General features: G+C 42.5%; 1 protein-coding gene across 2 annotated transcripts in view; it reads left to right on the top strand.

The window, feature by feature from the left end:
- mpped2a (metallophosphoesterase domain containing 2a) overlaps positions 1 to 16,298 on the top strand; it is a 77,050-nt gene that overhangs the window by 30,859 nt on the left and 29,893 nt on the right. For both annotated transcript variants that reach the window (XM_084954542.1, XM_084954619.1), the window contains one exon: positions 4,659 to 4,884. In XM_084954542.1, coding sequence (XP_084810668.1) covers positions 4,659 to 4,884 — 226 coding nt within the window. The remainder of the gene's footprint in view (positions 1 to 4,658; positions 4,885 to 16,298) is intronic.

The raw sequence follows: 16,298 nt of genomic DNA, 5'->3' as shown, positions 1-16,298 counted from the left end.
TGTCTTTTGATTGAATTTTTATTCTCTTGCATTCACTTTCTATTAGTTTTAGTTCCAGTTTTGGTCTTTGCCTCTGCAGAAATTGAGCAATATGCTCAATTTTTTTTTCTTCCACTTTCCGTTATGAATCCAAACCAATTTTAGTCAATAAATACTCTTTATTGGACTTTTTATTCAGCATTTTATTCAATTTATCCTCTTCGCTTGCATCACAGCATTCCTCTATAAATGGCAACACTTAAAACAAAGCACAGAAAAGCATTCTACACAAAACCGGGATCACCTACCTTCCTGTCAAACTCCATTTTATAGATGGATATAGACATCTCACTTATAAAACTGTAATAGCACTGTAGTGTTACACACACTGAATTTCTACCATTTTTGTAACTGAGCATGTTTAGCAGATCTCCTAAAGTCAGCTTAAACCTGCTTGAATACAAACCTCTGTCTTCATCTGGACGACCAAGGGATGCTGGCTGCACAATCATCCGTTTAGTGTCATTTTTGTGTGTGTTTCATCTCATATTTAGACTGTGTAACGTCTGCAATTACACAACTCCTTTTGAAGTTCCATATATTAACGTTCACAGCTTGTTAAATTGTGTATGCATTATGAAACAAAAACCAGACTCATACCTTGTTGCAGAAGGCCACTACAGTACCGGGTATGAACAGTCACTCTTTGACAGAACTATATGGCATGACAGCCAGCAAGTGTGGCAGCGTGTGTTAAGGAATGTACTTAAGTAATCAGGATGAATTCATTAGCATAGCAACAAGCCAGTATTCATTTTATCCAAACCTTCCCACTAAAGTAGATCCAATACCTGACAGAATGCGCTTGGAAATGATTGAAAATTAATCTGGAAGGATGTTAATAATTGATTTATAATTTGTGTAATTTGTTAAGCAGAAATGCCAAACATGCATTAGCTTAGACTCGCACGTCTGCTTTTTTTTATTTGATACTGAGCATAAAATGTTTGGATTTTGGAGGTTGGTGTAACTAAACAATGAAACTTGTTGAAAGACTTTTTGGCTAAAGAAACATTGTCTAACATTTTGTAGACCAAACAGTTTTTAGATAATTCAAGAAAATCCCAGGAGGTTAATCTGTCATTTTAAAACAAAAATCATTAGCTGTGGTCAGATTGTCTGTTTTAACAGTTGTGTTTGGGGGCGGCAGAGTACTACCGCTCCCTCAGAGCTCATTCTTCTCATGGCTTTTTCTCAACTGACTATACAAAATGAGCCTGCACATTAGTCTATACATATTCCGCAGGGCATTCAAGAAGACAAAGGAAGGAGGACTGGAGCAAGAGCACCAGGAAGCCTAAAACACAGAATCCAGGAGGGGGGGGGAAAGAGAAATATAGAGAGTGAGTCGAAGGGTGATGAAGGCCAGGCCCTTTTGTTGAGTGCTCAGTCGGCTGGAATAAAGTAGTAAGTCAGTTTCTTGATGGCGAAGGGGTACCAGGACAAATCACCTCGACAGAGGAGAGCGAAAAGGGCACAGCAGAAGTTGAAAGATGAGGGGATGAGAATTGTAATAGATGTTCTTCGCTATTTAGTTCAGGTTCATACCTTTTCCAGCTGCCTGGCATCTACAGAGATAGACGGTAGTCTGTTGGGGTCAAACTGAGCCGTCAGCTGTGGTTGTAACCTCTTTGGCTGTCTGAATTGAGGGTATTTTTCCCTCCAATTATCTGAGTTTCTTTCTAGCCCTGATCTGTACTCAGGGTTAGGTATACAGGGAGCGATTGAGGGAGTGTATTCTTTATATACAAACTATTGGGATAAACTGCTGTTTCTGTAGAGAGAGAGTAGGTGGAAAATACATACAGCTACTGTGTGATTTTTATAAAATGCTGTTCAGCCTTAAACTGCTCGATATAGATAAATTAACAGCTTTTAAAAAAACTGCTAAATCTGATTTGACTCAGAACACCTTATTCGATCTAGGGACTAGAGGGCAAACTCTTTTTTTTTTTTTTTTTTTTTTTTTTGCCTGTCCCGTTTGGCTCTTTTTCCATCAGAATTATTGTCTAAAGGCAAAGAAAGATGCCCAACGGATTTACTTTACCAAATTGACCATCCCAGCCTTGCCGTAATGGTCCATTTGATTCACCTTTTATTGTTTATTTTATTTTCACTTGCTGAATACGGGACAGACTTGACTGGTGGAAAGAAGGGGAGAAAGAAAGAGGGAAAGAGAAACAGCTGAGAAGAGGGACAAGGGCAAAAAACAAAAACCAACAGAATGGGCAAAAAAGAAAGAAGAAAAAAAAAATGCATCTATCGATCACCTGGATCACCTGTTGAGAAAGAAAAAAAGAAAACAAGCAGACGAGAACAAGAGTAATAGAATAAACAACATCACAATGATATATGGGAATATGACAGTAAATACTAAATATTAAACATTATTGTGCAGCACATAAGATCAACAGAACACAGTGTGCTTTGAGGTAGGAGCCAAAAAGGGTGTAGTTTGTGTGTGTGAGCACCCGTGTGTACACCTGTGAGCATGGACGCGCTTGTTTTTTTAAAAGGTTCCTTCATGTAATGATCTGCTAGAGGGTGTGGGGAGCCACTGCCCCGTCCTCCAGGGCATGAAGCAGGTATGGAGGAGATCAAAACTCCAGACATCCAGAGGCCCCCAGAACACAAGAGACCAAGGAAGACCAACAGAGGGGCAGCCGCGCCACTATCCCAGAAAGAGCTGAGGAGAGTCCCAGATGAGGGCTCACTCAGCAGCCGCGGAGCAGAAGCCAGGGGGGGTTGTAGTGACGCGCCCGTGAGCTCCGCCGGCAGCCAGCTGTGCCTGAGTGACCGAGCCCCAGGCCGAGAGGCCGGGGGCACCCCACCTCCGAAGTGGCCCGAGCGAGCCCCAGGCTCCAGGCCCCGATAAGTGGCCGCCAAGGAGTGAGCCGGTGTGTACCTGGACGCCCATCCCCGGACACAAAGAACCACCAACGCACCGATGTCTGAGGGAGTCCGCCACTGGCAGGGGAAGTGGTGGTGGGGGGAGATAGGCCTCCTAACCTTGGAGGGCCTGAGATGTCCCCAGAGAGGTGGCGTCTGATACCCAACCTGACATATAGACACAGACATACAGGCACACACAGATACAAACATCCATTCCCACCCTCATGCTCTCATATGCACTTACTCCACACTCAACCAACGTGGAGACAAACATAAAGAGACACTGTACACACGATCACACTCCCCAAGCGTAGTCTACGAACCGGGTCTAGGTACCTTTGCCTCTGGAGGGGGGAACTGCACCCAGACCCAGGTGGTGTAACCCTTTTCCCTGCGGTGGGGAGAGGCAGACCGCCCCGACTCTGCAGCAGCAGGGAGGCCCCACACTCCAGACCGCAGTCGGACGGCCAACTCCTCCTTCTAGCCCCCCCACTCCAGCAGGCCGCAGAGAACGGGGGTGAGAGAAGACTCCAAACCTCCCTCCACCCGCTCATTGTAGTGTTGATGCATGTGTGTTCTAAGGTGCATTTAAAACCCAGGAGGGCATGGAGCTACCTGCCAGAGAGCAGCAGGTAAGCACATAGTCCCTCCTGCTAGCCCTCAATGTCTACGTGTATTTAAAATTGAGAGGTGGGCAACGACGCCAGGGGTGAGGTGTACACCCTGATGGTCTTTTGGAATCCGTGTAGCGTGCCCACCCCCAAGATCCTATATGTATGTGTAATGAGAGTGTGAGTAATGTGAATGTCTAAGTTGTGGGAGAGGGCAAACTCTAAGGCAGGGTACACAATTAACGTGCCAAGCCTTGGTGTATGCCATGTTTGTACTCCCATGAATTAAAAAAAAATTTTGGTCAAAAGAAAAAAGGTTTAAACTTTTCTCAGTTTAAGTGAACTTTTTAAATGTTTCTTTCATTTCTCATTGATTTAATATTGCAGAGGGGCACTAGGAGAGCAGCAAAGCTAGTTTTAAAGAAAGTGATCCAGATCAGCATCAAAAGTTAATGAGTTCTCGCTTTGTTTGGCCTCCACCTCTCCTGCAAGTTTCTTGAAACTTGGTTTAGTGGTTTGTGTATAAACCTTGATGCTTCTCAGCCTCTGCTTTGGCAGAAGAATAATATTAAGGCTGAATCACGTATTGTGCTCATAACAGAGATCTGCAACTGAAGGACACAGGATATTAAAGCCTTTGACAAAGATCTGTACAGAAACGCACAACAAATCAATTTCAAAGGATCAGAACAATTTAAATGTTAGCCATACTCTGACCTTTAGGTCTCTTTAAGTTTTTACTTTTGACACTATAATGCTGTCGACCAGTGATGTGAGAGGATGAGAGGTTCTCTTTAGATTGCATCTACAGGAATAAAAAGACCAAGGTCATTATTAGAGTTTTTCGCTCTAACGTCCAACTTGCTATAATAAGCAAAACTCTGAGAGCTCTATCTCACTATTTCTTAATTTTTTGGTCAAAAATATACCACAAAGGTCCCATATCACTACACTTAGTGTTTCGGTGTTTCGGAAGTGCTAAAAATGTCTGAGGAAGGCAGTCTTGCCTATCGAGCCCCCGAAAACAATTCCAACCAGAGCTTAGTGTGTAGATTTATGTGTGGATTTGGGACTTCGGCTCACCATCCTCTCCCTGGCTTCTCTTCTATCTTCTAGGTGGCCTACCGTATGAGTTTAAGGTAGTAATCGCGGGGAACCATGAGCTGACCTTCGATAAGGACTTTATGGCTGAGCTGGTCAAGCAGGATTACTACCGATTCCCCTCAGTGTCGAAGCTCAAACCAGAGGACTTTGACAATGTCCAGTCGCTGCTCACAAACTGTGTGTACCTGCAGGACTCAGACGTCACCATAAAGGGATTCCGGATATACGGGACACCATGGTAAGAGTGCCACCTGTTTACTTGCTTTTTTTTAATGACTAAAACTGCTCTCCTCACTGTCTGCCCAGCATAACCGCTGAGTCACGTTTCTGTCTCATCGTGCTGTGGATCCCTGAGGTGACAGTATGCCTTCTCCAAGTCTGTCAGTTTCTGGCTGCTTTCCAGCTACTCGCTGCAGTAACTCTGTAGTCTGCTGCACGCTCACAGCAAGGGGCCTCTCGTACATGCAGAGCGTTATTCCCAGAACGCACATTCCTTTATGAGCTCAGGACCATCGCCTGCTCCTCGTGCTTATGTTACACCTGTGTTTTGACACAGGGTTAAGTGATATATGTGGTACCAGGACGCTGTGAATAGCCTCTCAGGTGTGGAAGTAATGCTGGAAGGGGAGCACGTTGGGTACGGAGATGGTGTGAGAGGCGTTCATTCAGCAGACGACTGCAGAGGGGAGTTCTTCTTACAGTGAGAAGTGTGTGCGCAAAGAATTGAGGATGAAGAAAACTCTCCTGAGATTACTGCTGAATCTACTGTTGTACTTAGTAGTAGCATTACACTGTCCCGTAATTTTTTTTATAAATATTCATATAAAGCATGGATTTTTGCACCATGGAAGTAGAAACCCACGCCAGATAAGGATTTGTTATGTGCGTGTTTTATTTTAATACTTATATTTCATATTTTTAAAGAATGCTATCATCCATTCGCTAATTGATTTTAAGAATTTATAGTTCTCTGGAGGAGATCTTTTAGGAAGGTGAAACTTAAAACACACACACCATACATAAAACCTGATTAAGCCGAATGGTAAAGCAAATATATTTAATATATGCTATATTAAATGTACATCTATATGAAAGCAGCGCCATAATGTACAACCTGCAGTAAATCTAACCATCGGTCATCTCTGCTTAAAACATCGCCACACTCATCCACCCTTGAATTATTTTTTCAGTGATTCACTCCATAGAAATGTCCATATGTGTCTGTATCTGTTAATCTGATGATTAACTAATTATTTTAGTCTTAAATTTAAAAAAATTATCAAATTAAATCTAATGAATCCCAGAAGCTGCAGTTTTGTCCTGGTGATCTTGGACCACTGCTCCTTCTTTGCCAGTATCCTGTGTCTTAAGGTCCTTTTTATTGAGCTATCTGATCCATTTGCCTTTGCTTGATAAGCCAAATAGAAAGAAACCTCTGTAGCTCAGTGTGAGCTGCTGTCATCTCCCAGTATCTGAACAGTCTTGCAGTCTGACCTTGGCTCGCCTGCACTGCAGCTGTGTGTCTTGCTGTGTGACAGTTTAGGCTGGAGCTTTCCCCGTCCTGCTGTGACTGTCTCTGCTCTCTTTGCACAGCAGACCTAAAATAACTATTGAGGTCACACGTTCATCCTTTAGCGGCTATAATTAGCAGGTTTGCAGCCTGGCTTCAGAAGTGGCAGAGGAGAGTGGCAGGGAAGAGGCGGGGGCAAAACGCAGCATTCCTCAGACATCACAGGAGCAGGAAGATGAGATTACACTCTTTTTTTTTTTCCCCCTCCGTCCTTCCTCTATTCCATCCCTCTGTTTGAAAGGGGAAGAATGCTACCCCTCCCCTTCTCCCTGGTGGGTGTTTAGTGTGAGGCCTGGTAAATGTCTGTTGTGACAGCTGGGGGTCTCGTGAGAGGCCGAGTGGACAGCTTGGCCTCCCCCCCCACACCTACTCCTGCTCAGCTTCCTCAACTCCTTCACACCCATATGCCACCGTGGCCTGAGGTCTGGACTCCTTGTCCAGTGTGAGGTCTCACTTAGCCCTGCAGTGACCCCTCACTTCATCAACAGCTCGCCATCTCGCCGCCTGGGTGGCCGAGCCCCTCCGAGCCTTCAGCGGTCTGCTGCTACAGGCCGGGACCCGACAGCATCACTCAGGAAATGTAGCGTGTAACAACCACCTGATAAATGCGGCTCGGGGTTCAGTCGTCCTCTAAGGTGCTGCTGCTGCTGCTACTGCTTTAAAAGCAAGTTGCTTATGTTTACATGAGTGAAAACCTGACATGAAATGAATATTCAAACCTGAACATCCATCAAAGCAGTCAGAGCCACAATAAAGATCTTTGCTAAGAAAATGGGTTTTTTTTCTAAATGTCCTGTTCAGGTTGTTACAGAGTAAAAAGCTGAAGGTGCACAAGCAATTTGAAAGTACTCACTGTAAAGAAATTGACACTGTGCTTCTGGCTCTCTTCCGCAACCTTCCTTCACACCCAACCATTTTCAGCAGCTAGCTGCCCTCCCTAAACCTCCTCCTGCTTTAACGGGTTTCTTCCTGTTAAAAGGGAGTTTTTCCTTCCCATTGTTGCCAAGTGGGTTGTCTCGATTGTTGGTTTTTCTCTGTATTACTCTAATCTTTAATTTGCCATGAAAAAGGTCCTTTAGGCAACTGTTGTTGTAGTTTGGCCCTATACAAATAAAACAGAATTGAATTGAAGTGCTATTTATCAATGTTTATTGGTCACTATTTTCCAGATTTTAGATAATTACATGCCTGAGCAGTGAACATTTTCTACCACTGCAGGTTGTCCTTGTATTGTCTGAACTAACCTCTCCAGTTTTGGGTGGTTTAACCAGAGAAATTGTTTTAATGAGCATCTGTTTTCATTCATTTTCTTAAATGTCCCTGAAAATACATTTTGTGGTGCTTACCTCCGTGTGTGTGTGTGTGTGTGTGTGTGTGTGTGTGTGTGTGTGTGTGTGTGTGTATATAGCAACTTTTAGTCTCATGATAAATGCCACTGGCCTTTTTCAGAAAATCATGCCTTTTAGATATTGCAGTTTTCCCATATATATTAATAAATAGGCATTTGTTCATATCCCCAGTGACCTATTTTAAAAACGCGTGAAATGTCGCAGCCTTAATGATAATAATAATAATTATTGCTGCAGCCTTGTCTAGTTAAAATATATGTATTGTTAACGACAGGTACAAAAAATGATCGAAAGGCAGTCTGGATGTTTCTTGTGATTTGAACTTCTGTTTTCAAAAGCTTGTTTGCTCCGAGAAGAAAAACCTGATTTTTAGTTTTTGAGTCCACTTACCTCTCTCTGCATGTAAGATGAAAGAGCTGATTGTTTTCACTTTGAAGGCCTGGCCTGAAAGGAGACGCTACCGGTAGACTGCAGCGACAACTGCCAGCGAGCGCCAGCCAGACTCTGTCTTTCTCTCTCATCATGGTCACCTAAATGCACAGTAATGGCAGGTTTTGTAATAAGGCAGATCGCGCTAACATAATATGCACTGTTAGTTGATTATTTACCTGCCGCATTAACGGGAGAGGACGTGCAAATGTTACCGCTGCTGCTGGGTTGAGATTCACGAGTCCGGAGCGGAATTAAAAACATGACATTCATTTAAGGTTATCACGTGTTTTGTGAGCAAATGCTTTTGCATATTCGTAGTGTTTCCTCCCTTAAATGAAATATCTACTTTACAAGTATTGCAAGTTGCCCTGTTGCCCGTTCTCGTAAAGTATAGCCAAACTTTTGAGCGTTTGAGCCGCCATGTTTCCTGCCAGGTAAATGACGCTCCGCAACATGGTGACGTCATTCGGGGCGACTGGAATCGATAAGGGAATCGTTTGCAAAAATGGCAAACAATTCCAAGGAATTGAAATAGTGGGAACCGGTTCTCAACAAGAACTGGGTTTTGATACCCATCCCTACTTAATAGTTACTATATACAGTAATGCACTTCTATACATTTTACATCAGATTAAAACTTTTGGTGTAAGATTCAGATAATTATTTATTAAAAGCTAGACATTTTAAATGAGAATAAGAAAGAAAAGTATGTCTTTGTGCCCCCTTTTCCTGTTAATGCCCTACCTGCCCCCCTGGCTAAACTTTGCTAGAGCCGCCCCCTGCACAGTTACCAGCCATGGTAACTGTGCAGGTCTTATTCATGAAAATGAGATTCTACGACAGCATAATTCGTTTTCTATTTGTCTGCAGCAGGTCATTAGGTTTCCATTTGCAGTGAAAATATTTGGATCAATGACTGAAGAGCAGCTATCTGTTTTTTAATTAAGTAATATTCCCACACAAATGGATTCAAGTTTCTAATCTCCTTAAACTGAGAAGTAAAGTTTGTTCTGAACTCAGCTCTTCAGGGATAAAGGTGGATTTGAAAAAGGTCAAGCTTCACCACTGACATAGCTTTGTGGTTGCTTAAATATGGGGTAAATTTTTGCTGGCAACTTGGATCGGTCAATTAATTCCGCTAGAGTATCTGAAAACCAGCTATGAAGGAAAAAATGCCCCAGATTTTTGATGCGTCTCCCGTGCTGCTCGTTTTATTAGTGAGGGGGAAAAAATGTATTGAGAGATGAGCAGAGATGCAAACTCCTCGCTATCATGCAGCTCCAAAGAGAAGTGAACTCTCTGTGAACTGTTATTTTTCCCACTGATATTCTGAGAAGATCACCCCCCTCACTCTGCCTCTGATTGACTCTGACATCAAGTTTTTTTGTTTTTTTTTTACTTTTACCATCTCACGTACTCATCCTCCTAACCCCTACAGGTGAAAATCATTATTAATAGTTATAGTTGATGTGTGTTGGTTAACTAGCTGTAGGAGTTTGGGAGGTAAATTTGTAACATAAGTCTGTGCTTTACTGAGAGGCTATAACATGTTGGCCTTCTGCAAGCTCTGTGATTTTTAGAACCACTGTACAGGTTTTATGTACTTCATAGTATTTACAAGTCAGCATGTAAAGCAGAGGTCTTTAAATTCTGCCCTTAGACCCTGCCTCTTTGTGTCGGCCTTTTTCTAGCCACAAACCTTTCTTAGCTTTTCTTCCTCACTTCGGTTACTTTACCGGACTTATTTTAAAATGAAAGATTTAAAGATTGAGCTATGAATTATAATTCATTCAATCCTTTTATTTCATTTTATCAGTATTTAGTTATAAAATTAAGTTTCTCTTCCCTTCTTGACACCATTTCAGTAAAGTCAAAAGAAACTGGCTGGCCTTCATAAAGTTGAATTGATCCTTAATCTAAGAACTCCTTCCTGCCATTCTCCTCCCCTAAACAAAACTCTGTAGTATTTGCTCCACATGTCTTTTATGCGAGAGAGAAAAAAAAGTTGACCTGAAAAATCTGCAAAATAAATTCTTTGGGTTTTTTTGCTGTCCTATGGGTTGAACTATTTCCAGTTGTGGCTGAATTAAGGGTTTGAATTACAGTAACCTCCTTGAGAACAACGAAATGCAGCTCCTGAAACATGAAAAGGAAGATGGTGAATAAATGTTGTACAAATGTCTTTTATAAGAAAAGATCCTTGAGCTTTCAATGGCAAAGAAAAAGGGGGTGATGTATGGAAGCGATTAGCAAGAGGTTACACAAAACATTTCTTTGTCGTTTGAGCTCCTGATTATTATTTTGTAAATTGGCCTTTGAAATGATCACACCTGCACTTTCTTGGGTGACATCTACTTGCTGATTGTTCGGTTCAGCTGGAAATCAAAGCAACAGCTCCTCGCAGTGGAGAAGCTGAAACCAGGAACAGTTTGAATTGATTTGATTAGCTTTGGTCGTCAACGTCTTTTCTGTTATTTTTTGTAAATGGTAAATGGCCTGCATTTGTATAGCGCTTTTCTAGTCCTTAAGGACCCCAAAGCGCTTTACACTACATTCAGTCATTCACCCATTCACACACACATTCACACACAGGCGATAGCAAGCTACATTGTAGCCACAGCTGCCCTGGGGCGCACTGACAGAGGCGAGGCTGCCGGACACAGGCGCCACTGGGCCCTCTGACCACCACCAGTAGGCAAACATGGGGTTAGTATCTTGCCCAAGGATATTTGGCATGCAGCCAGGAGGCAGCCTGGGATCGAACCACCGACCTTCTGATTAGTGGCTGACCTGCTCTGCCACCTGAGCTACAGCCACCCCTCAACCATTTGCATTTGATATCAGCTCTATGAATGCAACTTCTGTGTTACAAAGGACAAAATGTTGTCAGCGGATGTCCACGTGTCCGTTACAGTGTGTTCTAAAACAAACATGTTCCACCTCTTTTCTGTCGTTATCAGAAGCTAATTTTATTTGACTTGGTAAACACTCTAATGCCTCGTGGCTGCCGGTGCTGCGTTCGGAACATTTTGAGTAAAGCCGTGCTCGGGCCCAGTTCACTCCTGTTTGGAAAAGAGAGGTGAGTGAAAGCAGTGTACTGTGAAAGACACACAACTCGCACTGTTTAATGACAGATGCTTAACAGACCGAATAGCTGAGCCTCCCCTCCTCGTATGTGCACACTGTGGAAGGATGAGCGGGCTTCTGCACCTTGTCAATCAAAACTCTTTAAGAGCAGCTGAAGGTCTCGTGGAGCTGGACAGTTTGGGATTTTCTTCAGATGAGGTGTTTATGCTCCGGAAAAAAAATATTTTAACTAAACAGAAAGTTGTTGAGTTTCAGAATTTGCTTTTTATTTATCTACTTTTTTAATACCAACATCATTTCCATTTTCTGGCCTCTCTAAACGGTATAAAAGTAAAGTTCCGTTCCTGCAGTCTTGAGGATTTTGCTTTAGGTTTAAAAACTTGAAATGCTAAGATCTGCGCTGAGACACCGAAGAGCAAAGACTTTGATTCTGCCTTTTACCAACTACAGATCAGGCGTTATATTTGAACAGCTTTTAAAGTATGAACAGGGTCGTTTCTCTGTGTGAGATATAATTGAATAATTTAGCGCCATTGAAATATGTGGCTCTGAAATCTTGGCGACATTGTAGCTACTTACAAACTAAGCCTTCTTGTCGGACGCTCTGTTCCTTCAGAGGTCAGCACTGTCGTCAAATGGAGCTTTTAAAATGGCTTTTCAGCTGCTATAAAATTTCCTCGCTCACTCTGAAATATTCCGAGTGACTTGTTTTTTCCAGTTTTTTTTGACTGTTTGCTGTATTGTTTTGGGTTCTGTCAGTGTTTGTCAGGCTAAACAAGCTGTTTAAACATAATGTTGTAGCGGTAGTTGTTGTTTTAAATTAGAAATGGATCGTCTTCATGCACCGCATGCTCAGCTCACACATTGGTAGAAGGGTGGGTCGTGCATTCAGACTCTGATAAGCTCTGCTCGCTGTAGAGACGGGCCTGTTTTGTGATTCTGGACTTGACCACAACTTAACTCTTTGGCTGAAGGTTAAACTGTTAGTTATCCTTGTGTTCCCTCTCCTTTATCCTCCTTCCTCCTTCTGCCATCCACTTTAGAGTGACTAGGTTTCTCCTACTTTTCAAATCTGCCCCCCCCCCCCCCCCCCCCCCGTTTTTTTTTTTTTTTTTCTTTCTTAATCTTGTTCCTTTTTTCATTTCTCCTCTGTTCTATTTCATTTTCCCTTTTCTTCATTCTCCCATTGTCGGTCTTCTCAGTACTTATTCTGTTAACCAGCGAAATCGCAATCAAGGTTTGCTTGGTATGTTCAGTAGCAAATCAGTGTGTGTGTCTCAGTGTGTGCCTCCCAGAGGTGGCAGATTAAATCCGACTGCCCTCATTTGACTCTCTGATGCATACCTCAGGGGAAACCTGGAGGGCCAAATGCAGATTTGTCATTTGCAGATTTTAGCTGTATTCATGTATTCATTTTTCACTGTAAAGGTCAGCCGTGTGTGTGTGCGCGCGCGTGTTCCTCTGAAGTCATTTTTGCCTCCTCTCCCCATCTCCCCAGATAGATACTCTATACAAACACCCTGACCACATACTTTTGTCTGCATTTGATCCAAAGCTTTTTACTTTTTACTGCAAATCGTTATGCTACAGATTACATGTTAAACAATACTGTGTTACTTGACTTTGTTTTAAGAGAGAGCCTTTCTAACAGCAGTTTGGTTTCTATCCACCTCTTTTTATGCACACCTTGATCCGTCCTCATCTGCTTATCTAATGCAAGGTCACAGAGGGGCTGGAGCCTGTCCCAGCTGTCGTAGGGCAAGAGGCAGGGTATTACAATCTTTAATTGGTCCTTAAACCAAAAAGAAGGCTGAAAATCTGAAAATAAAAATGCATGTTAGCTTAATACGGTGATTCTAAATTGGCTGTAGTTGTGAATGTGTGTGCACATGGGTTGTCTGTCTTGTCTGTGTTAGCCCTGAGATAGATTAGTGGCCTGTGCAGGATGTGCTTGGTAGCTAGGATAGGTTACAGCCCTGCCAGGTTACAGTATAGCAAAACTGCACAGTGGATTTATTTATATCAACTAATTAACTACAGCACATCAACAGAAATGTGTCAGCAGTATCAACTTTACTTTGGACTTCGATCCTAAAGTCCTACATATACCACAGTTCCCTCGCAGTGTGACGCTGAATTCTCCATTTAACTTTTATGTCTTCTTTTTGTCGAACTAGCTTTTCCTTCTTAGGCCCAAATCCATCCTTATCGGTGGGGGAGGTCGTTATGGGCCAAATATGCAATGTTAAGGATTTCATCATTTCTATTAACAGCATATACTAATTGGCACTTAAGAAACTAGAGTCATGTTTCTCTTTTCTCTCTTTACAACAATTTCCTCACAGTTACGCAGTTATTTCCAAACTTTAGTAAGGTGAGTGGAGGCAGTTTTCACTTGCGCTATTTTCATTTGTCCACGTCAACAAGATCTGGCATTTGTGTTGGCTGCTTTTAGCTTAATCACCCCTAAGTCACCTCTCTGTTGGCGCCAGCCTCTGTTAGTTTTTGTTGGCTGTCTGCCCACCACATACACACAAAAACACGCACGCACACACATGTGGTGACACACTATTTTACCTGTCAGAGTGAGAACACATGGCAGCTTCACCTCCAATGAGGCAATGGGCCCTGATAAATGTCCGTCACCAAAAAGTCAAGGGCTTCACAGCCGTTCTGCCCTCTTTCTTTCACTCTGCAGAGACCTCACTCAGTGAAACTTTCTGAACCTGACGCGTCACATTATGCTCAAACCACGCAGTGGTAACAGCACTTGCACTTAGAAAATTTAAACACTTCATCTCTGTGTAAATGCATGCCAATGGCTTAGTTAATTTTTTATCCAGAAATTCTTGTAATGTCATAGAAAACAAATGGATGGAAGCAATATGTCTTAGAAAATTAATGTACAGCTGTTTGATAAACTACCTTATGAATTAAAATGCAAATCATTCTCTTCTCAGATTTCCATGAAAAAAAAATAACTTAGCTCAGTAGCTAACCCCTCTCACGATGGGTTAAAACAAGTAATGTGAATATAGAATAAGACTTTGGGAACCAGCAACCTATGAACATAAACTCACGGTAACAGTCTAATACTTACCAGGGTTCAAAGACATTTTATCTTTAATTTTAAAGAGTTTAACCCATTTAATCCCTGTTGCAAAAGCCCTCTTTGTCTTTTTAGCATCTAAAGCAATTCATCAGATTTGACTTCAGTCTCAAGACTCTGATTCTTATAGTCATGCTCTTAGTTTCCCTTTTACTGAAGTGGAGCGATTCATTTATTCTTTTTTTTTAATTATTATAATATTAAAGCCTATACACTCTGTTAGTGTATACAGACTTCCAAGTGTCCCATTAATTACTGCAATATTTCAGCTCATTAATGAGCTAATGATTTATTGATGTTCAAATGGTGCCACCTTAGCTTAATGGCGCATAAAACAGAAATCATCAAGCATCTGTTAGCTGGGCTCTATTGTGGTGGGTGCGCCTGCTGTATGTGCGCACCCATGGGTGCTACTACAGCTGCAGAGTTACAGAGATGCAGACTGTGTGGAGCCTCCTGCAGCTGGTGTTGGAGGCAGGGTGGGGGCATCCAGGTTAGCAGCTGTGTAAAGTGTTTCCAGTGTGTGCGTCAGAAGAGTGAGTGAGAGGGTCACTCTCCACATTATAATGGCTTCCAGTGTTTCCTTCTAAATCACCCACAATATACATACACATGCAGGCACGTATATTTGTCAAATGGGCATTATGCAACAAGAACATCAAAATTAAAATGTGTAGTGTACTAGGGGAAAAAAGTACAACTGTAGTGCACATCCTCACAGCGGTGTGTTAATACAGGCCGACTAAGTGTTTTACGTCTCCCTGACTGCTTCTGGTTGTACCGCCCATCCCCAGCCCAAGGTGAGCCCCCAATATGTCAGAAGGAGAGTGATGGGTCTTTGCAGTCGTTTAATAAAGCTCTCCTCTATGGCCTCATGCGCATCAGTCACCGGCTGGGCAGGCAGAGGTCTTCCACGCAGCGGCCGGCCGCTCCATCATACACTCGCAGGCCTGGATAAAGGCTGACACAGCCAAAATCCTGCTCTGGATCTCTGGGCTAAAGTGCAAGATTCACTTGGAGAAAGAAAAGATAATCCATTTACTCTGGCTTTCAATCTTGTCAGCTTGTTAAGTTTCAAGTTTGCAGAAATAAGATCAAGTTTTTGTTTGCAGTGAAATCACAATGAATTTCATTCCAGGTGACAGCTGTTTTACTTTAACATGGCATAACTTAAATCTGCTCCATGAAAACGCTGGCACGGCTGCCAGATTCGGTGTAGAGGTTTACAGTTTTTCAAGAAGAAACACTTGGACATTTATCTAGTGTCATATCAGAATCTCCCAACGGGGACAACAAAAACCCCTGCTGTCTCCTTCTGCTTTGATCCAGCCCATTTTGTATCCAGACGCTGTGGGAATTGTGGTGACGTTTTCTTGACACTTGTGGTGGATCCAATAAAAGACAGATTAGTCATTTAGTTTGGTATTGATTTAGAAGCCTCTCCGGACATCAGGTTTTGGTTTGTATTGACTGATTGTTTTTGTTGTTTTGGATTGAAGCTGTTCTGTGTGTCTCTGGTTGTAGGATTTCTCAGTTTTCATCAGAGAATCAGTTCTGTTAGAAATGAAAAAATATAAAGTTAATGCATAATAAACCAAAGTTGCCCTTGATTTTGATATTTAGTGTCACATTTTCCCTCCTTTTCTCCAAGGATGATGTTAGCGGTACAGTCATGAGTTAGCTGTAATGCGGGCAAAAAAAAAAGTGTTCTGTGTATGAAAGTAATAATTTTATATTTTGCTGAGCCAAAGCTGTGTTTCGTCTCTCATGGTGTAGCAGACTGTTGGTGCTGCTGAGGTCAGGTTGCTGTTGGTAGTGTGGACAGGCTCTGGTTGCAGAATGCGCAGAGCCTGTGGCTGGAAGGTAATTGTTCCTGACGGTTTGCTGGTGTGTGTGTTTTTTCAGAAAGTGTGATAGCTCGGTCCACACTATCCGAGATGGCAGTGACCTCATCCCTGGGATAGAAACTTCCTCCTCTTCTTAAATTTGTGAAGCCAAACTTAAGGAAAATAATGCATCTAAAATGTACCTGAAATATAGAGCACAGTCTCTACATAAAAAAATGACATCAATCCGCAGCACTGCCTGCTATGAGTCACCTGGCT

This window comes from Perissodus microlepis, chromosome 1 (assembly GCF_051167445.1).
Source record: "Perissodus microlepis isolate ML-2025 ecotype Zambia chromosome 1, ASM5116744v1, whole genome shotgun sequence".
Lineage (NCBI taxonomy): Eukaryota > Metazoa > Chordata > Actinopteri > Cichliformes > Cichlidae > Perissodus > Perissodus microlepis.
This window is presented reverse-complemented; position numbering and strand designations above follow the sequence as displayed.